Source organism: Camarhynchus parvulus, chromosome 1A (genome assembly GCF_901933205.1).
Source record: "Camarhynchus parvulus chromosome 1A, STF_HiC, whole genome shotgun sequence".
Lineage (NCBI taxonomy): Eukaryota > Metazoa > Chordata > Aves > Passeriformes > Thraupidae > Camarhynchus > Camarhynchus parvulus.
The window spans coordinates 6,276,718-6,298,498 of NC_044586.1; the positions used below are offsets into that span (position 1 = coordinate 6,276,718).

General features: G+C 42.7%; 1 protein-coding gene across 1 annotated transcript in view; it reads right to left on the reverse strand.

Moving 5' to 3' along the window:
• IQSEC3 (IQ motif and Sec7 domain ArfGEF 3) overlaps positions 1–21,781 on the reverse strand; it is a 97,928-nt gene that overhangs the window by 56,084 nt on the left and 20,063 nt on the right. Inside the window, 1 exon segment of the mRNA XM_030960919.1 lies at positions 1,145–1,225. Within this exon segment, the coding sequence (XP_030816779.1) occupies positions 1,145–1,225 (81 nt within the window).

Sequence of the window (21,781 nt, forward strand, 5' to 3'; positions counted from 1 at the left end):
GTTAACCCTTCCATCTTCACACACAAATGGGCAAGAGAGCTCCTTCTTTACCCTGTCTCCAAGTGTGGCCAAACCCTGCTTATGAGCATAAACACCCACCCAGCCCTGCTCTCTTCACAGTTGTCCAGCACTCACACTGTTGCCTGGAAGGAAATCAGAAACCACAGTCTGCTCCAGTGAGTAGAACAAGACAGATGTAATTATAAAAATGCAGTAGCCTCACTACTGCAATTCAGCTGTCTAGTTCTGTTCAGAGCCCTGCTAGTAACTCAGGCTTTTTACACAGGTGCCAAAGGTCAGAGGTAAAAGTCTAGCAGTGTAATGAGAGACATCTTTAAAGAGAAACCTCTTTGCTGTTGTCAGAAGGGTGATGAGGCTTGGGAAAACAGAGGAGGTGTGTAAGAGGTAAGGGCGGGAAGTCATGAGAGGGGGAGGAGAGGGCAAGAACAGAGGGACAAAGCCAAGTGTGGAAGCTAAATGCAGTATATGCATCTCAAGTACCTCTGAAGCTCTTTGGACCCCTTGGTCTTGGCACTGACATTTTTCACTGATGAGGAAGAGCTGAGAACTGCTGGTGTCCCCACACCTGGCTGCACTGGGTACAAGCTGGTGAAAGTTAATAGTACAGGTCTATAGCTGTTTTTTGTGGCAAGCCCACACAATTTGACACAGGTGAAAATGCTCCACTCACCCCATCTCAGAGTGTGTGAAGAACCCTGAGTTTTTTGGGTGACTTTTGCTGTACTTTAAATGTTATAGTGTGTGTGTCCAGGAACCTCATAGTGTGAGATAAATAATTTGAAGGAGAAGAATGAAGCATGTGTGTGTCAGTGTCACATAGAGTAAGAAGAAGTACAATCATGAATGTGGCTCAACAGAAGTGGATGTTTGAAGAGAGGCTGAGAAAACATTTTGTGTGTGTGTGAGTGGAGGTTGAGGGGGTTTGCAGGCAATTACACAACAGTACAAACAATAATCACTGGGAGGGAAAAGAGGGACAGCAATGCTGGGAACATGGGATGGAGGGGAGGATGAAGGAGGATTGGCATGTGTAATAGGTGAGTTTTGTCTGGGGCAGGAAGATCAGTGATGGATGATAAAGAGGTAGAAAAAAATAAAGGTCTTGCTGACAACAATTTCCCACCTTGGTGAGGAGTCTGGAGATGAAGGCTTCTGCTCTGTGTCAGCTGCTGGACAACAGAACTGGTGTAAAACAGTTTCATTCCTGTAAGAGAAAACAAACCACAGTGGGTCAGTGTTCCCTTCACTCAGCAGAAAGCTCGAGGGAGAATGCTATTTTTAGGGCTGTTCCAAGGGGACAGTGACTCCCAGCGATGCTGAAAGAGTAGTCTAATTATGACATGAACATTTTTTACTCCAAGGTGGAGGGCAGCAGAGAGAAGGGGACTGACAGTTCTATTCCCTTACCTTACCTGTTCTGCTTCTGATGTCAACCTGTGGAGAATGGGGCAAAAGTGCACAAACCAAAAGTTTTCCTTCTCACAGCATTTGTTTCACAATCCCATACATCTCATGAAAAACAGTTTTCATTCTATTTCTTTTGGGACAGAAGCATGTCCTTAAATGTGTTTTCTTGTATATGTTTCCTATATATTGCAAAGTAGTTGATATTTTTTTTTTTTTACCAGTGGCTAAATTACCTCAGCAGACATTTCTTGTGAAGCCTCCCTAGAGCACAGAAATGTCCTTAGCACATCAGTACTGGGCACTGTCATCAGTAGTGGAGAACTGACAAGACAAGCACAAGTAGGAGGACTGAGACCATGACAAGAGAAGCGACCATAGAAGAGAAAAGCAAAAACAGTAATCAACTTGAGCAAAACAGGAAAACAAAACACTAAAAATGTGTTTGTTAGATAAGAAAGACAAAAGATCCAAAGTTAGAAATCCTAGTGTTACAGAAATTTCAGACACTGTGCTCTCACTTCCATTAGATAGGTTTGTTGCAAGAAATCAGTTATGGTATTTGGTGTCTTGAGCTTGGTGCCTCAAAAGAGGGACCCCAAAAAAAGAAATCCCTGGGCAATTATACCCTAATGACCTAAACTTCCCATACCTCATGCAACAGATCAACAACATTATTGGGGTCTGGGGTTTCCTTGCTCTTCATTGGTTTGGTGTTTTGTTACCGAGTGGTTGCCACTTTTTATTCTCCATATCTATCGCAGGCCGGGGGCTCTGTACTTATCATGAATGCAACAGGACTGCTAGGAATGAGTCTTGAGCTGTTTTATTTTCCAGCATCAGTCTCATTACATGGTTTTGTCAATGGGAAGATGCCAGCAGCTCACATCATAGGCAGCAGACCAAGAACTTAATGTTACAACTTACTTTAAAAGTTTTTTGACCAATCACACAAAGCAAAAGCACATTGAGAGTAATTCTATCCAATTGCTATAAGCTTCTCTTTCTCTTTTGTGATCCCCAGGCATACACCACAGGGACTGGGTTCCACCTTGGAGACTGCTCCTGTTCATTTTCCTCTTTCTTGCCATCTCTTGATCCTGCTCATATGTGATATTTTTCAAATCCAAGCCCTCACTTTTGCATCATAGCACCCAGACAGGAGCAGGGAGAGGGTTAAGCTGTGGAAGAAGTTGACCCATTCCCACCTTAAGAGGATGTGTGTTAATTGTTAGCAGGAGAAAGCAGCTCTCATCTGGGTGGAAAAGGCAAGTGTCCTAGAGCCTCACTGCCACTTCTAAGCCTCAAGGAAGTGCTCCAGGAAAGCAACTGTCTTCCTAATGCTGTGAAACCTTCAGGTAAGATGTTATTTTTGTTGCTGTGATTCAAGAGGCCCTGTCAGGGTTGTGGTGTCTGGTGGCTACCTGGATTTTATCGCCCTGTGGTGTTGTCAGCTTTTGCAAGTTTGATGTTTGAAGTGAGCCTTGAGATGTTTAGTATCTGTCATAAGTCAAGGTAATACTTTTGATGTTGGTTTGTTGTTTTGTTTTTTTTTTTCCTTTCTATGCTGTCTTTTTGTTGTGTTTTAAAACAAATCTTACTTCATAAGCCAGAAAGGCTACATAACTTGAACATGTGGCCTCTGAGGAGTTGAAACCTAGAAGGCATGAGTCTTGTTTTAGCCTTTGAAAAATAGAGAGAGAGGCAATATAACTTCCCTCACTACTTTGGAGTGTGGATCTGCAATTTTGTTTCTTTTAATGTACTTCTGGTAGGTGGCAGTGGTCAACCAATTAAGAGGGTGGGTTCAGGGTTTGCTTTTTTTTGCCCACATTTTTCTGTACATCCTCTGCTTTGCCTTCCTCAAACCATTGCAGAGACTGAAACCATTGCACACACTGTTGTAGGCTGATCAGGCAGGTGATTGTGGAGATAACTCCTCCCCACCTACCAGGATGCTGTTGAACTGTTCTTTTCCAATTTATTGCTTTAAAAAGAAACAAATGATTACCTCTTGGGCTGTACTAGCAAGAAGAAAAAGTGTTCTGGGTCAGTTGGGTGGCCCAAAAGAGGAAAGGGCTCAGGAGGAGGAGGAGGCATGCTGGGGTGTTCTGGATGGGTTGGGTGGCGCAAAAGAGGAAGGGGCTGAGGGAGAGGAGGAGGAGGAGGCATGCTGGGGAAATTGCTGCCAGCACTGAGGCCAGTGTGGAGGAGCAGCAGAGGATAAGGGTGAGCACAGATGCAAAGGGAGGACTGAGAACAGCCTGAGCCTGTCAGTGCCTTGCTCCATCTAGCTGGGATGCAAGCTCCGGAGGCAAGGATTTGACAGTCCAGACCTATCTTAAATGCAGAGATAGCTTGGCCAAGAAGTTACCCATGCTGTCAATTGAAACATTAGCCCTCTCTCCTCTGAGAGAAAACAGCTGACTGAATTTTATTCAGTTGTCTTTAACATTGCTCCTGACAAGAGGTGTCATGCAGCCAGCTGCCTGCAGCCTCGATAGGGGTATCTGTGAACGAACTGTCCAGCCACAGCAACTCCTGCTCTGTGATGAACTTTAGAGAGGCTTGTGCCAAACCTCCTGGCTTACACAAGCTGTGTAGTGAGCTCAGGAGTTAGCTCTACCTTTTTGGCTTCTCAGAAAGTTGGACAGTGCAGCAAAGGGGCTCCATGACTGATGCTGCCTTGGTCTTTCATCGGTAGATCCCAAGGAGATAAGCTTTTTTTCTCTTTCTTAAAAACTGGCATTATAGAGGAAACAACAACTGAGATCCAAAAATGTAAAGTCTCTGCAACTTGCACATCACAGGGCCAAATGGAGAAAACTTTCCTAAAATTCCCTTAATCCTATATCTTTCCTTTGGACAAGTAGGTGCCTGGGACTTTCTGCTCAGTCAGAACAGAGTCTTGAACAATCCTGAACAGTTGGTTTCTCAGCTTACTTTAATCCATATAAGTTGCCCCCTAAACATCAGTGTTGCCCCCTAAACATCAGTGCCCACTAGTTTAGCACTGATCAGAGCTGTCTTGAAATAGAGATGCCCATCTGCTGAGAGCTGTGTTATGGTAAACAAACCTACCTATCTTCTTTTTGTTCCCCTGCACCCCCACAAAAGGAAACCCCCAGACAGCATATGGAAAATGGTTGTGCTCCCTGCTCTCCAGCAGTCACTTTTAATTAAACATATATCCTGTGTGGCCTGTTCCCAAAGATAAAGAGAAGCTCTGTGTTTTTCTGCATGAATGATTTTGGACTACTAGAAATGCCAAATCAAGACAGAATCAAAATTCTTCCCACTATGAGTACACAGAGTGTACTTCTCTCTACCATGCTGCAACACCCCTGCATCCATCCCACTGCTCTGGTAAGTTATGCAGGACTGCTGGCATGCTCCATGAATGAAGACCCCTGGGTTACCCCACTGCCTGGACCTACCACCCTCTGGATTCTGATCCTTGAGCCCTGCTGGCCAGCATATCCAGCAGCCTTGCCCTTGGCCCAAGCACACAACAGTTCTTAGAAATCTGACAATGCTGAATCAAGCAATGCTGTATCAGTAAATAACTAGTCCAGCTCATGCAGCCTTTCTGTTTTCTCTTTAAAACTCCACATTTTGAAGAAAAGCAAGAGACTTTAACCAAAAGTCACTGGTTTTACTGCTGGATATCTCAGCTTTCCTGGAGTCTTTTGCCACTTGTCTCTATCTTGCCTTTTTTGAGATAGCTGCCAAGAGAACAGATGGAGTCTCAGAAAATCAGGGCCTAGGAGGGGAAGATTAAAGGCAGAAAGAGTCAAAGGAGAACTGAAGTCATCTCAGATGAAGTTTTACTGGCTGTTATCTTTCACAAGATGAGCACTGGAGAGCCACAAACAGCAACTGTTTAGCAATGCTAAGTTAATGAAAGGCCAGTTGCAGTCCTCTGACTCTCCCAAAATGTAGCTCAATGCTCCTTCTACCTACCAATGGAGCTGTGACAAAACCTAGCTAAGGTTAGCTGCAGACCTTACTCCTTCTATCACCTCCCTCCTGTGATAGATCTATTTTTGACTCCAGTCAACCTGATACTGAGAGTGGAAATGAGATCTCAAAAAGGCACTGTTTCCAAAAGTACTGTCTAACAGCTAGCTGCTTCTCCCCACTTCTTCACTTTTCACTGCAGAATACCACAAATTTTTTTAGCTGTCATCTCAATTGTAGGGCATTAGACTGGTGTTTTGGAGGCAGTTGAGTATGGCCAGGGTTCATATTGTAAGGAAACATACATGATTAAAAAGAAATTCAAAGTAATTTCTGGAATTTAAGTTCATTAAGTTCCTGTAAATCTGATGGCCTTCTCATTCTTATGGGATGCTGTTGACAGCAAGAATTTGATAAGATTCAGAGAGGAACTGGACATTTTAAAGATTATCCTATTAGAGTACTTAATTCAGATCCTTCCCAAAGCAAATGTGTAGGACTCAAACTTATCAGCATTAGAAAGCCCAGAGCTCTTTTTTATTCTTTCCTCCTGAACATTTGATGTTGGCTATCTCAGAATAACAAACCAGAGCCACAAAAGTGACTGACTGAGAAAATTCTGTGTTAAGGGGCATGGGCTTTAGTAACCAAGGTATTGAAGTGTAGCAGTGCAACAAGCCCGAAGCTATTGTTGCCTGGAAATAGAACAAACCTTCCCAAACAATGTTAGAATGATAAGATAAAAGCAAACCTTTACTTGAAAGCCTTCAGGTACACAATATGGCAAAACCTGCACGTGGTACAGTAATTCTACCATTTTTATAAGGTTAGTTGATTACTATACCTATCATATATTGTTCAATTAGGAGAGTAGTTGGTTAGGTAATATTTCCTTGGGTACTGCCCCTTTGGAATCAGTCCAGGGGCTTCTTTTCCCCACTTTGTTTTGTCTTTCCAGATTCTGGTTGGAAAACAGAACATCCTTGTAGGTGGTTCTCTTGGAATAAGACTACACAGTATTTCAGGAATGTAGTTAGGTTAGCTTACTGTTCCAAAATGTAAGGGAAAAGGGTAGTAAAAGTAATAGGAGCTACAGCCATGTATTAGCAATCGACAAAGCTACAAATTTATGAAAAATATAAAAAGCTAAAAATCTTTAGGCGTCACTATCATTTTATTTTACATTCCCAGCAACTACTACAATCCCAACCTGAGTGTTGCTGGGATTCAGGGATCAAGCATTTTCATAACTTATTTCAGACCAGTGCCTGTCTAGTTCTGCCTATAACCCTCCACAGGCTTTCATATCTAGTTAACTGCATGGCAAAAATGAAGATGTGTCTTGAGGTTGTGTAAATTCCAGAACACAGTCCTGCCTTACAAAAGCCAACTGATGAGGGAACCCCACTGCAAAATGGCAGCACAATGGATAAATGTACAACATACACAGACATGCCCAGCCTAGCCAGGATGCTCAGTAACTCCTCTTTCAGTCCACCTGAGTGCCTACTATTCTACAGCTCTTCAGAATTCTCAAAGCTGTTCTTCCTTCTCTCCACCACTCAAAGTCATGGTAGGAGGGAGGAAGAGTGGGGGGAACTTGCCAGGAGCATCTATTCTCTCTGCTTGCCTGCCAAAAATGAAAAATCAAATATGTTTTGTTGTCTGGAACTTGGCTTGCTTTGATCATCTCATGAGCGTTGGAGAAAATGTCTTCTTCTATTATGCTTCTCTATAAATTTGATTATTGAAAGATCAGCACTCATCCTCTAAAACTTACCTAGCACCTGCTTAATCATCATCTTCTTTTTTTGGTATAAAAATCCATAAGTCCTTAATCCTTTGCACAGCATTACTATAAATTTCTTCTTTTAGTGCTTGGGGATGGGATGAAGATGGGATTCCCATTGCTTGAGTATTTACAGTTTCTCACTAGAATATGTCGATTTTAGAGACCCTATAGAATATCTTAAAAAGAACTTGCCCTTGCTAGCATAAAATACCATATGCAGACAGTCCTGTTTGGAAAGTGACAATCCAGTGTGACACTGTGACGCAAATGTGTGTCTCTGAGCTATTGTGGGGTTTTCAGAACAGCACAGCTTGCAAGGATAAGCACAGAGCACCGTGCTGGGGAAATGGAATTTCCTGTGTTGGAGGAAGAGGGTCTGAGCCAATGCTGCTGTGAACTGATCTCTTTTTGGTTAACTCATTGGGTGACTACAACTGATATGTCACATGTGCCACTCATTTATCACCATCTGCTTCGAGGGATGGGGAGATTAATGCCATATCTTCCTGAACAGTTGGTTTCTCAGCTTACTTTAGCCCATATAAGTGGCAGGGATTTCTTCTGTTCATCTTCATTTTTACCTTGAACAAATTCTTAGGGGAAAATGTGGCATGACTGGCAGATGGGTGCATGGATTTCAGAAAGAAATTGTGGTGTTTTGCACCAGTTTCAGTACAAAGAACATGACCAGTAGACAGGTGGGTGTGTACAAAGAGGGTCTGAGCATGAAGTGATAGACCCTTCTTTAATGTAAGGTGGCAGTGTTGGCCTTGGGATCAAAGTCAGCAATGTGCCTGGTAAATGGCAGAAATGAACTCATATTATGGCTCAGCAGGGTTTGTTTCTCTGCCATGGACCTAAACACATGATTTTCTCTTTGTGGCGGGTTACTTGACATAAAGATGTCACCTGTCACTGTAATCAATGAAAATTGCTGCTGCTAAATCCATTTTGTTACCCAGAAACACTTGAAGGAAATCTCATCCATTTGTTGTCTACCAGGTGTGGTTGGGTTAACTGCCAGGTTTTCCTACATGCTGGAAGTGGGCAAGAGTGGGAAAAGGAATGGGATGTGCTCGGGAATCAACTGCAGGGAGAGTCCAGACTGGCTTCTGGGTCCTCTCTGACTGATATCTCCTTGTGACAGCCAGAAGCAAAGTCTGGGGCCAGGTTTTGGACCCACCTTCAGCATTTCTCATGCTAGTTAGGGCATTAATTTGTTCAGCTTTGTGGCTCTTGATGCTTCAGCTATGATGGGATTAAATATCAAGGTGAACTAAGGAGGATCAACTCACTCTCAATTTATGTGTGGACCAATTCTGTTATAACCAGAGACAGATGAGAGAAATTATCCATAGGAGGAAACTTAAGATCAAATATCTACTGTATAAAGTTAGATCCCTAAAGTAATTAAATGTAATGTATTGCATGCACATGCAGTGTCTTCATAAAAGATAGCAGCTTGAAGGGATTTGGAAATAGTACTTAAATTGGGTGAAACAAACCATTCCAATTTGTGACAATTGGATGGCCTGGGAAAAGCTAGCTAGCTCTCTGTAGAGGGGTACTCATATCTCTGATGTTGCTGTGTTGGTGTCTTACAGAATTACTTGTTGGTGACTTACAGAATTACAGAAAATCTTTGGATTTATGGGGGATGCTCCTCAGGTTCCCTCTCCTATGTGCCCAGTGGAAGGGATTCACTCAGAAGTTTCTTTTCTCGTTATTCTTTCTTAAGGGACAGTAGGAATAGGAATGAGGAAGATGATAGTACTTGATAATCAATTTTCAGGAAAAACCTTCCTGAGGAGAAGAGGGTTTGTCATTAGCTGCTAGAGGGATTGGGGGCTGCATCTCCTGAAATATTGTTGAATCCCATGTCAATTGGGAGTCCATTCACTCCATTTAAATTGGCATGGCTGTCTGCTAATTGGATTGGTGCCTGTAAGCACAAAAAGGAAGAGGCCAAAGTGGCCATGGGAGGAGAAAGCACTCAATGTTGGGCTGTGCGGTCCAATGTGCACCTTCAGCCTCTTCAGATCCTCTCTCAGTGGTGGAAACAGTTGATGACTTTTGGTGCTAGACAAGCCACAGCATCATTTTCTTTGGCTTGCTCACAGGCTGAGTAGTGGCACTCAGGAAAAGCAGCTCCTGTATAAAGAGCAGTCTGATATTCTGTGTGTGTGTGTGCATCTGATCATGGAGGGATCCTCTGGTGACACACGCAGCACTCACTGCAGTGAGCAGGGGTTTCATAAGTTGTAGCCAAAACTATACTTCAGATATCACAACTAGGAAGCTGCTAAAAAGCCAAAGCATGTGTGAGGGGGAGTTTGTGTAAGTTCCTGAAATAATTTCAGTTAAATAATTACCATAAACAGAAACTGTGTCAAATAATTCCTTAATCAAAAGCTATTTTTCCAAGATAACATGTGACCTTTTCCAAGACAACATCCCTCACTTCCAACTACAATATCATCATTTTTTTAAAGGTTATATATGTAATGGAATAATTGCATGTCAGCAAATGCATGCTGATAGAGATCTTCTGCAGTTTGAAACATCTTTTCCTACCTCTTCTATTTTGTACTATGCAAAGGTCCTTTGTTCAAATAATAGATTTATAACTACATAAAATGGAAATAGCTGGCGAAAGCTCACTTTTAATTACACTGATAAGCATTCTCCAGATCCCCTCCAGTACTTCATATAATAATTATAGTTTGTCAGCCTCATACCAATGAGATTGTGGTTCTTCTGAAGAGATCGAGAACCAGCACTCTGCCTGAATGCTCTTCTAGCAGAGCAAACACCTTTTTTCTTCTCTCCTATTTTGGGCCAATATGTATGAACACTAAAAAAAAAGCAAAAGGCTTGTGTTTGTGGAATTGGCAACCCCTTTCATAATTACTGGGACTGTGAGATATAAACGGAATTTAGGTCTCTTTCTCAGTAAGAATAAATTATTTTTACTTTGTGAATGTGTCAGAATTGGACTCAGTAAAAGGATTTTTATTATGACTGAGTATTTGATCTGTTTTTAATCAAGCTTACACTTTTTACTGGCTTCTCACTCATGCTTAACCCCTTAGTATGGGAAGAAAGCCCTGGAATTTTCCAGAGGCTCAAATCAAAGTGTCCCTAGCACGGGAGAATGACGCAAAAGTAAATGAAGGAGCGCTGATCACTAATGCAGAATCTCATAAACATGCAAATTAGCTCCATCCATAGCTCACCTCTGAGCTCTCTGTGCCCCTTGGCAGCGCTGCGTGCTGCAGACCTGTCCCTGGCTGGCACTGCATGGCCAGATGTGCTGCTGGCACCCCTGCAGCTCTGAGCCCCCACAGGCAGCTCTGTGCTGCACCCTTGATACCAGCACAGCAGGACAGTGAATTGCAGCAGCAACTAAAGACAAGCTGAAAAGCTCATTCCTACCACGTTGGGCTGATGCACTAAATGTCAGCGGTGATATTATTCTGCTCACTCACCAAGGATTTTCAGGATTGTTCTGTGCAGTCAGTCCTGCTGCCAAGGGCTGAGCTGCCCCAGCTCTGCTGTTGAGGCTTGACACAAAACTCTAACACAAGGACTGCAATTGAATGTAGTGAGGAAGATCAGGGCTTGGCTTGCAGAAGGCTTTAGAGCTCTGGTTTGGGATCTTGGCTCTGGAAACCCAATTACTACCACACCTGCAGGTATCTGTGGCTGCTGCATCAGTGACCTCAAAACTGAAAGTGATTTCCTGATGGGGAAGGACCACAAGGAGAATTAGCAATGCCAGACTGGACACAGGTTGCTTGCTGGCATACCCAGCTAAATGTTGCTGTTCCCTAATGATGGAGAGCTGAGTTGCTTCTGCTGTGGGAAAGAGAAGAGCAGAGGAAAAGTGCAGGCCCAGTTGCAGAGCTGACTCCAATGCCTCAGGGGACAGATAGCAATAGTCACCAGTGCTTCAGAGGAAATTTAATTTGCACATTTCCCTTTTACACACACCCACATGCTTCCACCAGGGCCTTGACATATGGAAAGCAGGCAGTATTTGAGGCTGGCTGTGGACACAGCAGCTGGCTGACACCAAGAGCAGCTGTATTTGCATAAGTAGCTGCCCTGGAAAGAAAGTACCATTTGGCACCAGTGCAAACAGGGAGAGGACACAACTTGAATGCTCAGCACATTATCATCACAGATACTTGGGTTTTAGATAAGAGGAGATTTCACAGCTTCATAAAATCGTGACCTTGCTAGAGTTGCAAAAGAACAGATGGAATTAGTGAGGTGTTCTAAGATTTGGAAAATGTATGAAAGTTGTTCCCTTTGCCCATCTTAACCGCTCAATAATTCCTGAGATTTATAACTAGTAGGACATACAGTGTTCTGTCAAGTCAAATTTATCAAGACAATGACAGTTTAGGTTGGTCTTAGTCACAGAAGCTGGATTATTTTATACTCTTTCTGGTGCAGCAAAACTGGGAAAAAATTACCACAAAAATGGAGAAGGCATCTCTTCTAAGCCTTGTATACAGTAATTGTTCATCCATGCCCTATCTCAGAACAAGATACTAATGTCAGTTAACACTCATATGTAGATATATAGATATATAGATATATAGATATATAGATATATAGATATATAGATATATAGATATATAGATATAGATATAGATGTAGATATAGATATACATATAGATATACATATAGATATAGATATAGAGATAGAGATAGATATAGATATAGATATAGATATAGATATAGATATAGATATAGATATAGATATAGATATAGATCTGGCCAAAGATATGTACATACACCTGGCCAAAGGAGCAGTGCTTCAGTCAATGATGGTTATGGGAACCTATACAGCCTGCACCTGCAACCATATGTACAGATCACTTGGAATTAAGTAGGCTATTGTACTGTACTGCTGGATATCTCTGTAGTGCCTTATTCCAGCTGACTTGTGCCTTGTGGGGACTCTGAACTTGCTAAGCATTTCACACCTAAAACCACGACTGCTCTCTACTTAATGAAGCTTGGAACTTCACACCGTGTGCAGGAACCCTTTGTATTTGGAGGAAAAAAAATACCTCTAAGGAGTGTTCTGGAAACATAAGAGATTTTCCTCTATTGCAAGGGCCTGATTTCTGCAGAAATATTTCAGGTAATTTTCATAAACAATTACTAGAATTCAGAGTGAGAAGCTGTGGGATTGATTATATTACTGCTCCTGAAACAAGATGGCTGATGCAGACTTTTTGAACTTTGCAGTACTTACAGCTGGGCAATCTCCTCTAACAACTGAGATTTAACAAGTTTGCTTCAGTACCCTGGTGCCAGCAGGGCTGTAGCATAAGCTGACACCATGAGGCTCAGCATAAGCTGGCAGTGCTATTTGTGCTTTCACACTTCAGCTGTGAAGCCACATCAGTGATGGTTCCAGACCCTGCACGCTGGGATGTGATGGTATTTCCCATTTTGGGAAAAGGCAGCAGCAGTGGCTGTATCTGCATCTGTGGTTGCTTTAGCACTTGGAGCTGTTGAACTCTTGATTCTTGTGGTGAACACATTCTGCCTACACTCTGGTTTAGCCTTGGAACCTGTGTGATGGGGGAAATTCCAGTTTTGGCAGCAGCTGTGTGGTATAAAAAGTGTGTGTTGCGTGAAGAGATCCCAGAGCTGTACAAAAGAGACAGTGAAGCTTCTCCCATGAAAAAGACCTCATCAAAATAAGTGTTTAATAAAAAATAAACTTCTTGGCCACCTGGGAACATACTGGCTCATGTTCAGCCGCTGTTGACCAGCACCCCCAGGACCTTTTCCAATGGGCAGCTTTCCAGCCACTCTTCCCCTGGCTTGTAGCACTGCAGAAGGTTGCTGTTACCCAAGGAGAGGACCCAGCAAGGACTTTGCCTTGTTGAACCTCACACCATTGGTCTTGGCCATTGATCCAGTCTGTCCAGATCCCTCTACAGAGCCCTCCTGCCGTCCAGCAGATCAACACGCCCACCCAACTTCATGTGGCTTTATACCTTTGAGCAAAACAATGGAATAATCTGACTCTTTTAGGCTTGCTGAAGACCACCATCTTTTTTTTTTCCAAATAAATTTGCCAGAATAACTGGAATACATAAGATATTTCAGACCCTGTTCCTACATCCTCATAACTAGGTACTTTAATTCCTTTATCTCAAGGAACAACCACTGCCATAACAATTTTATTCTAGTGTCTCTACACTGATACAGTACTAAGGCAGTGAAGATCATATTGCTACTTTTGATCCAGCACAGACAAGGCTCAGTGAAAGAGTACGTTGTGATGTTCTAGCAGGATGTTATTTTGGAACCTGCAAGATCTTAGAATAGCAATTCTTTTCCTTGCCAAAGTTATGCTCTTGAAATAACTTAAGAACAAGGCTCTGTCTCATTAGGTCTTATGATAGCAGGACTTGGATTCTATTCCCATGCTCACTTCCAAACAGTGACCCACTCTCAGTTGGATGGAGACAGCATTTCCCATCTTGTTGAACAGGTTGCATTACAGATTGGATTCTTGTGGTTAGGCTGCACTTGAATGGGCCACGCTCTTTTAGCATTTATTGAGATCTCATAGTTATTATTGCCATAGGACAGCTCAAGTCTCTTTGCCAAGCAGTGCTGAATTGTATAAAAGGCATCAGTAGAGAAAAAAAAGGGGTTTTTTTGCTGCATCAGCCATGGGGTGTATCTGTTGGCCATGACCCCACTGCATGTTTCAGTACCATTGCTAAGGTGCTTCCTTGGAGCAGTTGGCTTTTCACAGGATTAGAGATTCTAGCAAAGGTTAGCCATATTAGAAGTTATCCCATAAATAAAATATAAGGAGAAAATATATGTACTGAGAGATTCCCCATTAGCAAAAACCTGTAAGGATTCCAGAGGATTGAAAATTTTCCCATGACAAACAGCGAGACCTCAATGTCGAGTCCGAGGTACAGAATCTAAGGGAGGAGTTTGGAGGCCTCTATGGAATTTTTACTCTTTTCAGAGGAAACATATAATAACTGCTGTCAATATGCCAGCCAAAGAAGGGTAAATAAAGCTTGCAGTGTCTTTGACCACCTACTTGCTTGTGTAGGCATCGATTCTACATCTAATCATCCTTTGTCCTTTAAGTTTTTCCAAGGCAGAACGGGTTTGATTGAAACAGAATGTACCCTGGCTGCCTCTACACAATCCTTTAACATCACACTCCTGAATGCCAAACCTTACTAAACTGCTAGCACCTCTGTGCAGTGAGAAGGACAGAGAATGCCCCAGAACTGTGATGAGGCACCATATGGATACTGTTTCCAAACTTTTTACTCTTTCCCAGCACATACAAAAGAAGCAGCTGTCCAAGAGCAAGGGTTGAAAGGGAATCTGATTGTTATTCATCTGGGATCTCCTCCAGCTCCCACTAAAACAGTATTTCCACTGAGTTTGTATATAATCTGATTTCAAGTCTCATGCAGTGAATCCTAGCCAATTCAGCTCTTAAGGGTTGTCCTGACTCAAATGCTAACTATCTGCATGCAAATGAAGGCTCTTCTTACTTATGAACAGATCTTATTCTTCTGTCTGTAGCATGAGAAATGTCATTTATTGCCATTGCAAGTGGGAGAATCAATAAACAATATGGCTTCTCACACAGTAACCTCTCATAGCAATGCCTATGTTGTCCTCCCTGTCTTCAATCTTCTTACACTTGTAACAAAACACTTTGAAATGGGAATATTTTGCTCAGGCAGAGTCAACAGCCTGATCTTAAGTGCCTCTAATGATTTTATCCTGAATATTTCTAGAGAATGGATTTAGAGAGAGATTATGTGTGAAAGGCATACAGTTCTGAAAAATCCACGGCTCACATATAATCCACAATACATCATATTTATTTCCAGATGATAGAATACTGAGTTGGAAGGGACCCACAAGGATCATAGAGTCCAACTCAAGTGAATGGCCCATGTGGGAGTTGGTGTTACTAACACCATGCCCCAACCAACTAAGCCAATCTCATCCAGTATGAGCCACAAAAAGACTGAAACAGCAGCAAGAGAGGTGTCAACTGTTCCACTTATTCTCTCTTCAGTCTGTGTGCTAGTGTTACCAAGTCCTGCCTGACTTTCTGTGTCCCACTAAGTTGATGATGAGAGCAGGCACAGCTGGCAGTAGCAGGTGGTGGGTGAGTACCTCACTTCCAGGAAAAAAAAATAAGTACTTGCCCCACTTCCTCACTGAGGTCAGTGAACCTCTTGTGGGTGGCAGGAACATTATTTAGGAGTGTCTGGAAAGACCTCTGATTCTTGGGCTGAAGACACTTTGAAAGAGCGAAGTGATGGTGGATGCAGGAGCACAGCCCCGTGCTCCTGTGGTGCATCCCTTTGGGTGAGAGGTGATGATGATTTGCTGAGGCACTCCATGGAAGCCTGAGCCACCACAGCCTGTGCTATACTTGTTTTCTGAGGTAAACAGGAAATCTCAGACCACAGTGATGTCAACTCTGAACTTCTCAGCAGGGCTAAATTCCATGTGAAAGGAAAAGAGCACTAGGAATGATCTCTGTGTTTAGTTATCTCGTATCTTGTCTTACATCGTCCTCTCAGGAGTGTGCAGAAGGCCAAAAGGAGACCTCTGATGGTTGTATAAATGACCTGCATAACAGGCTTTTCCAGTTGTTGATATGGCATGTGGAAGACTGAGTGACCTGTGTTCCTCTTCTGCCTAATTCTGAGTGACTGGAGAGGAAAATCTTTGCTCTGAATCAGTGGGAACTTGAACCTATGCCTCTCTCCTTTCCCAAATGGGCTCTAAATCCGAAAAACTTAACTGCAAAAAGTGCTAAGCTTGATCTGAATTTAAGCCTCCACATCTTTTTCTTAGTATTCCCACTGGCAAATTGTACCATTGCATTTGGAGTGTCATACATCTCTGCAGATCTAATCATCAAAACATAAAAACCACCAAAAATAATATCAGTCTTTGTCAGAGACAAGAAAAATGCTCTCTCTGCTTTTGTTTTCCTTGGCCTTTCTCTTACAAGCCTTGCCTCTTTTCAGGCTCCATCTTCCACCTGTTGGGAGAGAAAGTTGTTTTGTCACCCATATTTGCTGCTTTGAGCTGCTGGAAAAACAGGAATTATGTGTAAGCAATTTAAAACTGCCTTCCTGAGAGTTCTCTCACCAAACAGTGTTTGTAAGTCAAACTGCTCCACCTAAACTGCCTCAAAGAGAAAATGGGGTTGTTAAGCACAGTATGTGATTCTCTGCATCTGAGGCTCTCAGTTCCACATCTCAGTGCTGGCTTTGGGACAGCACTGGGAATGTTCCAGTACATCTGCCTGATTCAGCCCCTACTCTCACTTCTGAAGTTGTGGCACCTTGTATTGTGTCTAGATTAAAATATATTACAATTATGTATAGAAATTGGCTTCAAAAGCTGTCTCAGAGATTGTCTTCCCTTTGTTACAAAGCACAATCCCACTCATTCTTTTGCTCCACAGAGTGCTGTCAAACGTGTCCAGCCACCCAGCAGCCCCAGTGTTCATCCTTCAAAGGCAGCATTCTCAAAGCCCCCCACAAACCCCACTGGCAGACACCTCATGCAAGGGGAATGAGTAACCCTCATCTTTGCACACAGGGGGATGCTGAAGTGAAATCAGGCCATGTAATTTGTCCACTGCCACACGGCAAGCCTGGCTGTGGCATGAAGTTCCTACTTTCTAACAGCTCAGTCCCGGTTTCTAAGCAATAACCCAAGCTTCCTCTCTATTCAGCAACTGAAACTACTGCAAAGGATTAAGTAGGCACTTAACACCATATTGAACAGGAGCCAAAAGAATTCATTTCACAGGAGAGAAAGAAGCCAGCACAAAGATTTAAACAAGTCAGGAGGTGAAAAAGCTGTGTGCTGGTTAAAAGACAGAAACAACCTACACTTAACTGCTAAAGCTTGTCGTTGTCAAATCTAGCCCTCCGATGCTCCTTCCTCTGCTCCGATTTGGGATACTTTGCAGACCAAAAAGACTCTTTAAATAAGGAAGAAACTTCCCATAGAACAGAGTGCAAGTCACTTCTGCCCAGCAGCTCCCCTAAAGTTACTTTATTGGGTAGTCAGCACAGGGAACAGAACTGGGCACCTCTCTGTGACAAGAATGGCATCTGAGTCCTGGTGCTGTACTATATAACCTGAACTGGGGTTCAAGCAGAGTATGAATGTCTCAAAAGCTTTAAGCTGTGTCTGTGGATTAGGTGTTATTCTTGCTCTGCCAGGGCTGCAGATGCTATGTAACCTGCCAGTGGGACAGCAAATGAGCTCACATAACCATTGAAAAGCCTTGAACCTGAGCAGTGTAAACCTGGGCTTACAGGCAGAGCAAAGCAAGCCATTCATTGCAAGTAGCAAGGGCAACACAAAATGAACTGGAATGAAAGGGTTCACCTCACTAATAAACCACAAGGACAGGAATGAAGCTGACCTGTGCTGCTCACTTGTTACTAACAGCCAGCTTCGCTGGCTTTTAACCAGTCTCCTCCTTTCCAGAGGACAACAAAGAACCTCAATAATGCAGTGAGAAGCTCCAGTGATTCCTCAGCACACAAAGGAAACCATACTTTTCTGTTGGAATCATCCCTAAAGCTCATGGAAGGCTAAATGTCTGCTTGTAGGTTGAGAGTAGAGAAGTGGAGGCCCTCATGTCTTCTTATGGAGAAAAACCCTTTTCCTGATTGAGATAAAAGAGGATCTCTTTGAGAATGTGTAGGTGTCATTAGGATTATCTCTTTCAGTTTCCAGGTTTACTTAAACCAAACATTCTCCATCTATTCTACTGCACTGCAAAAAAATGCAGATGGCACATGTGCTCAAAGAAAACCAGAGATAAAGGGTTTGTCTAGAACTTGAGTCTGTTTCATGGTATCATTAGAAATGTCACCTTTCCCAAGGCACACATGAACATGCTTTGGGTCCTCACGCCTTGCCTGCTTCCATTCAGGCAGAAAGTATCTCAGGATGAAGGAGGTGCAGCATAAGGAATATACTTAATTTGGGTTGATAGAATAAAATTATCAAACTGAAAAGTTGCAGCATGCCCTAATAGGCAACACCAAATCTCTTTTACTAACTGATCCTCCCTAAAAGCCACTGCAAGCAAAGGGAAAAATGAAATGGAGAGCCAGCAAAATGGAAATTTCAGCCAGCCAACAGGAACAAATACCAACAAATTTCCACATAAGCATTTGAGACATTTTCTCCTTGTAAAACAACTCATACAAACAAAATCGAGCCCTCAAACAATGAAGTTTATCCTCTTCTGTGCTTGATCCCAACACATATTCCTCTATGTGGAACTCACAGTAAGAAGAAGGAACATGAAAGTGAGAGGCTGTATCATGTGCATAGAATGGAAAACAGCTTTTTTCCCTCCTTCCATATTGTTCTAGCATTTTGCCTTGTCTTTGGTTTTAGGTTTGAGGAGTTTGCCAGCTTTTGCAGATGGGAATTCTTCTTCCGAGCCTGCCAGTAGGAATTGCTATAACTGTGCTTGCTCACATGGAATCGCTCTGAGTTTTCACCCCATTTCAACTTATGTCACCCATGCTGAACACCACCACATCAGGGCTGGGCAGGCTCCCTCCTGCTGCAGGCTAATCTGGCTGCTTGGCATCAATGGAGGAGCTTTCAGAGCTGAGGAGTACTGGCACACTTGAATACTCTGCTAATCCTCTTTCAAAAGGCATTGTTGCTATTCTTGGAATAATGAGTAGGAAGTTTCCTTACTCTGTTAAGGGGTCCAATTAGAGGCAAAATTGTTGAGTTGCTTTCTGACAGCTTGCTCCAAGGATGCCATGACCCATTATCACTTCTGGGTGAAGCAAAAGGAGTCAAAGTATTCCGGGTATTGTCTTAATGACAATTCATTAAGCAACAACTAGTCAAAAATTGCTAGAATCCAAACAGCCTCCTGACAAGAAGTGGTTGTTTGGCTCAGAAGGAACACTAAAAGACTTTTAAGTGTTGGGTTTTTTTAATGACCTTCCAATGGACAATCTAGGAACAAAAACCAGTTTGCTGATTCTAAAGCATTGCATTTTATTGAACGATACATGTTCTCATGAGACCTTATCATACACTGAACATGTGTGGGTGGTTTCTTAGCCGGTTTTAGTGCCCATAAATATTCTCAAATGTTGCCAGAGGGAGATTACAAAAACTTATGCTTGTGCTCAGTAGAAAGGGGATTCTGAATTCTGACTTATCTTCTTGGAGACTAGCCACTAGATGCTGTTATTCCAGTAGCACAATCCCATCATCCCAGACTGAGTGCAGTGTTTTCTCCCTCATTTAGCAGCACAATCCAGCTGGGCTTAGGGTGGCTGAACCTCACCTGAGAAATGAAGTCTACTTTCATGTAAAAGGGTGTTAGTACAGTTCAGAACTGCCTGTGAAGACACTCACCTTCTCTCCCACACCCATCCCTTCTGCTGGCATTCTGATGTCTGTTCCCATGCCATAGATAAGGGAAAGATATTGGAGAACTATTCACTGATCCAGCGTGTAACACAGTTTTCCTCATGCAGTAGTGGTGACCATGGATACAAATGGGACTGCATTGGTATTGAGGAGGGGGAGGTGTTAGAAATCCAATTGCTGGAGAAGATGTAAAGAGATAAAATTAATGCCTGGATGCTAAACTTGAGTGTCTTGAGTCTTCAGACAATGTGAGGGACATGGCTGGTCAAAGAAAGCAGTGAAGCCACCTTTTCCTCTGTGGCACTACTTACATATTTCTAAAATTAAGGTAGAGCAGCTGTTTGGAATAAGAAATACAGGCAACTTTTAAAATACTCCCAGTAATCCCCTAAGTGCTTTATGGGGCAGGTACTGGGGAGAGAAAAATGGAGGGGGTGGCACTGAATGCCCACCCATCTCTTAGGTGTGATCTGGCAGTCAGGATGCTGCAGAACCCTATGCTGAGGAGCTTTGAGCCAGGAATATCTAAACACTTTCTCTTGCAAAATATACTGGAAGATTATTTAAGGATTTAAGTCGTTCTGGGAAGATCTAGCTGCTCTTTTTGCATGAGTGTTAATGAAAACCGAGCACCTGAAATGTCCTGGTGACTTTGGAAGACTGAGCATTTTAAAGCCAGTCAGAGCAGATGGGAACACTGCTGTTCAGATTCCAAATCTGAGATGTGCTGCTCCACTGTGAGCCCCTGAGAAGACAGTTTCTTTGCCTTTGAACAGAACTCTCTCTGCAAATAAATGCTCAGATCAGTAAGCCATTTTGGATAGGAACTAAGAGCTGCCCTGCTTCACCGTACATTGCAGGTAAGCTAAAGATACCACACGTGACTGCAGCAAATCCTCAGAAACCAATGTTCCTTGAAAGATGTCTGGTTTCCTTAAAATTATTTCACTGTCCTAAAGCAAGTGTACAGGCTGGATTTTGTGAGCTCCCACAGGAGTATGCCATTCTACTGCTTTCAGACCTCCATAAGCTTCTCTGTGATTCTTCATCACTTTGCACTACCCTTTGTGCACTTCTGACTATGTTGTTGCAGCTGACTGGATTAGAGAAAGGGAAATTATCCTTTTATTTGTGTTTGATAGCTTTGTTTCCTTTCATGAGTGGAAACTGCAGCATGAAGAGCCTTTATATAAGAAAAAATGTGGAAACAGGCACAGATTGAGGCTCAGCTAGTTCATGACTGGCACTTAGAAATGTTTTAGGGATAAGACTGGGCATTACTTGTGTTGTATCCTTGCCATGTTCAAAGGCATGCTTCTCTCCTTTGGAAAGAACTGGGGTAAGATCCTTGTGTTTAGAATGGCAAAATTCACAGCAAGGTCATATCCAGAGTCCAAAGCAGAAAGACTGTGTCAAGTGTCATATTCATATTTTCTGAAAAATCCCTTCGCCAGGATTTCTTCTCCTGGGGAGCTGAGAAGCCTCAGAGAAAAATGAAAAAGATAATTATCTGGTTTGCTTCTCCTGTGTTTTGCTGCTTTGGAATGTGGTTTGGACATTGTTTACCAACTGGTTGTTGTTTCATTGGTTTCGTGTGAATTGTTTTTACTTAATGACCAATCACTGTCCAGCTGTGTCAGACTCTGAGGAGAGAGTCACAAGTTTTTCATTAGTATCTTGTTCAGCCTTCTGTAAGTATCCTTTCTCTATTCTTTAGTATAGTTTTAGTATAGTATCTTTTATATAATATAGTAACATAAAATAATAAATTAGCCTTCTAAGTACATGGAGTCAGATTCACCCTTTCCTTCCTGCCACAGGGGCCCCTGAAAATACCACAGTCAAATTTTTACTCCAGCTGTTAGACCTCCTTCATCAAGTTGGAAAGGTCTGTTTAGCTGTTTAGCAGTAGGCCCACAAATGAAGAAACTTCCTTGGCTGTTATAAATGAGTCATTCTGAGCATGCAGCTGGATTGAAGACTTCCAACAAAAACTGAAGGGGATGCTGCAATAAAGTGGTACCCTTCCTTCTGAGGCACCCCTGCACCTGAGCCATGGCATGGTGCTGTAAGGCTCAGTGCCCCCAGCAACATGGAATGCTGAAGATACTTGAACTCCTG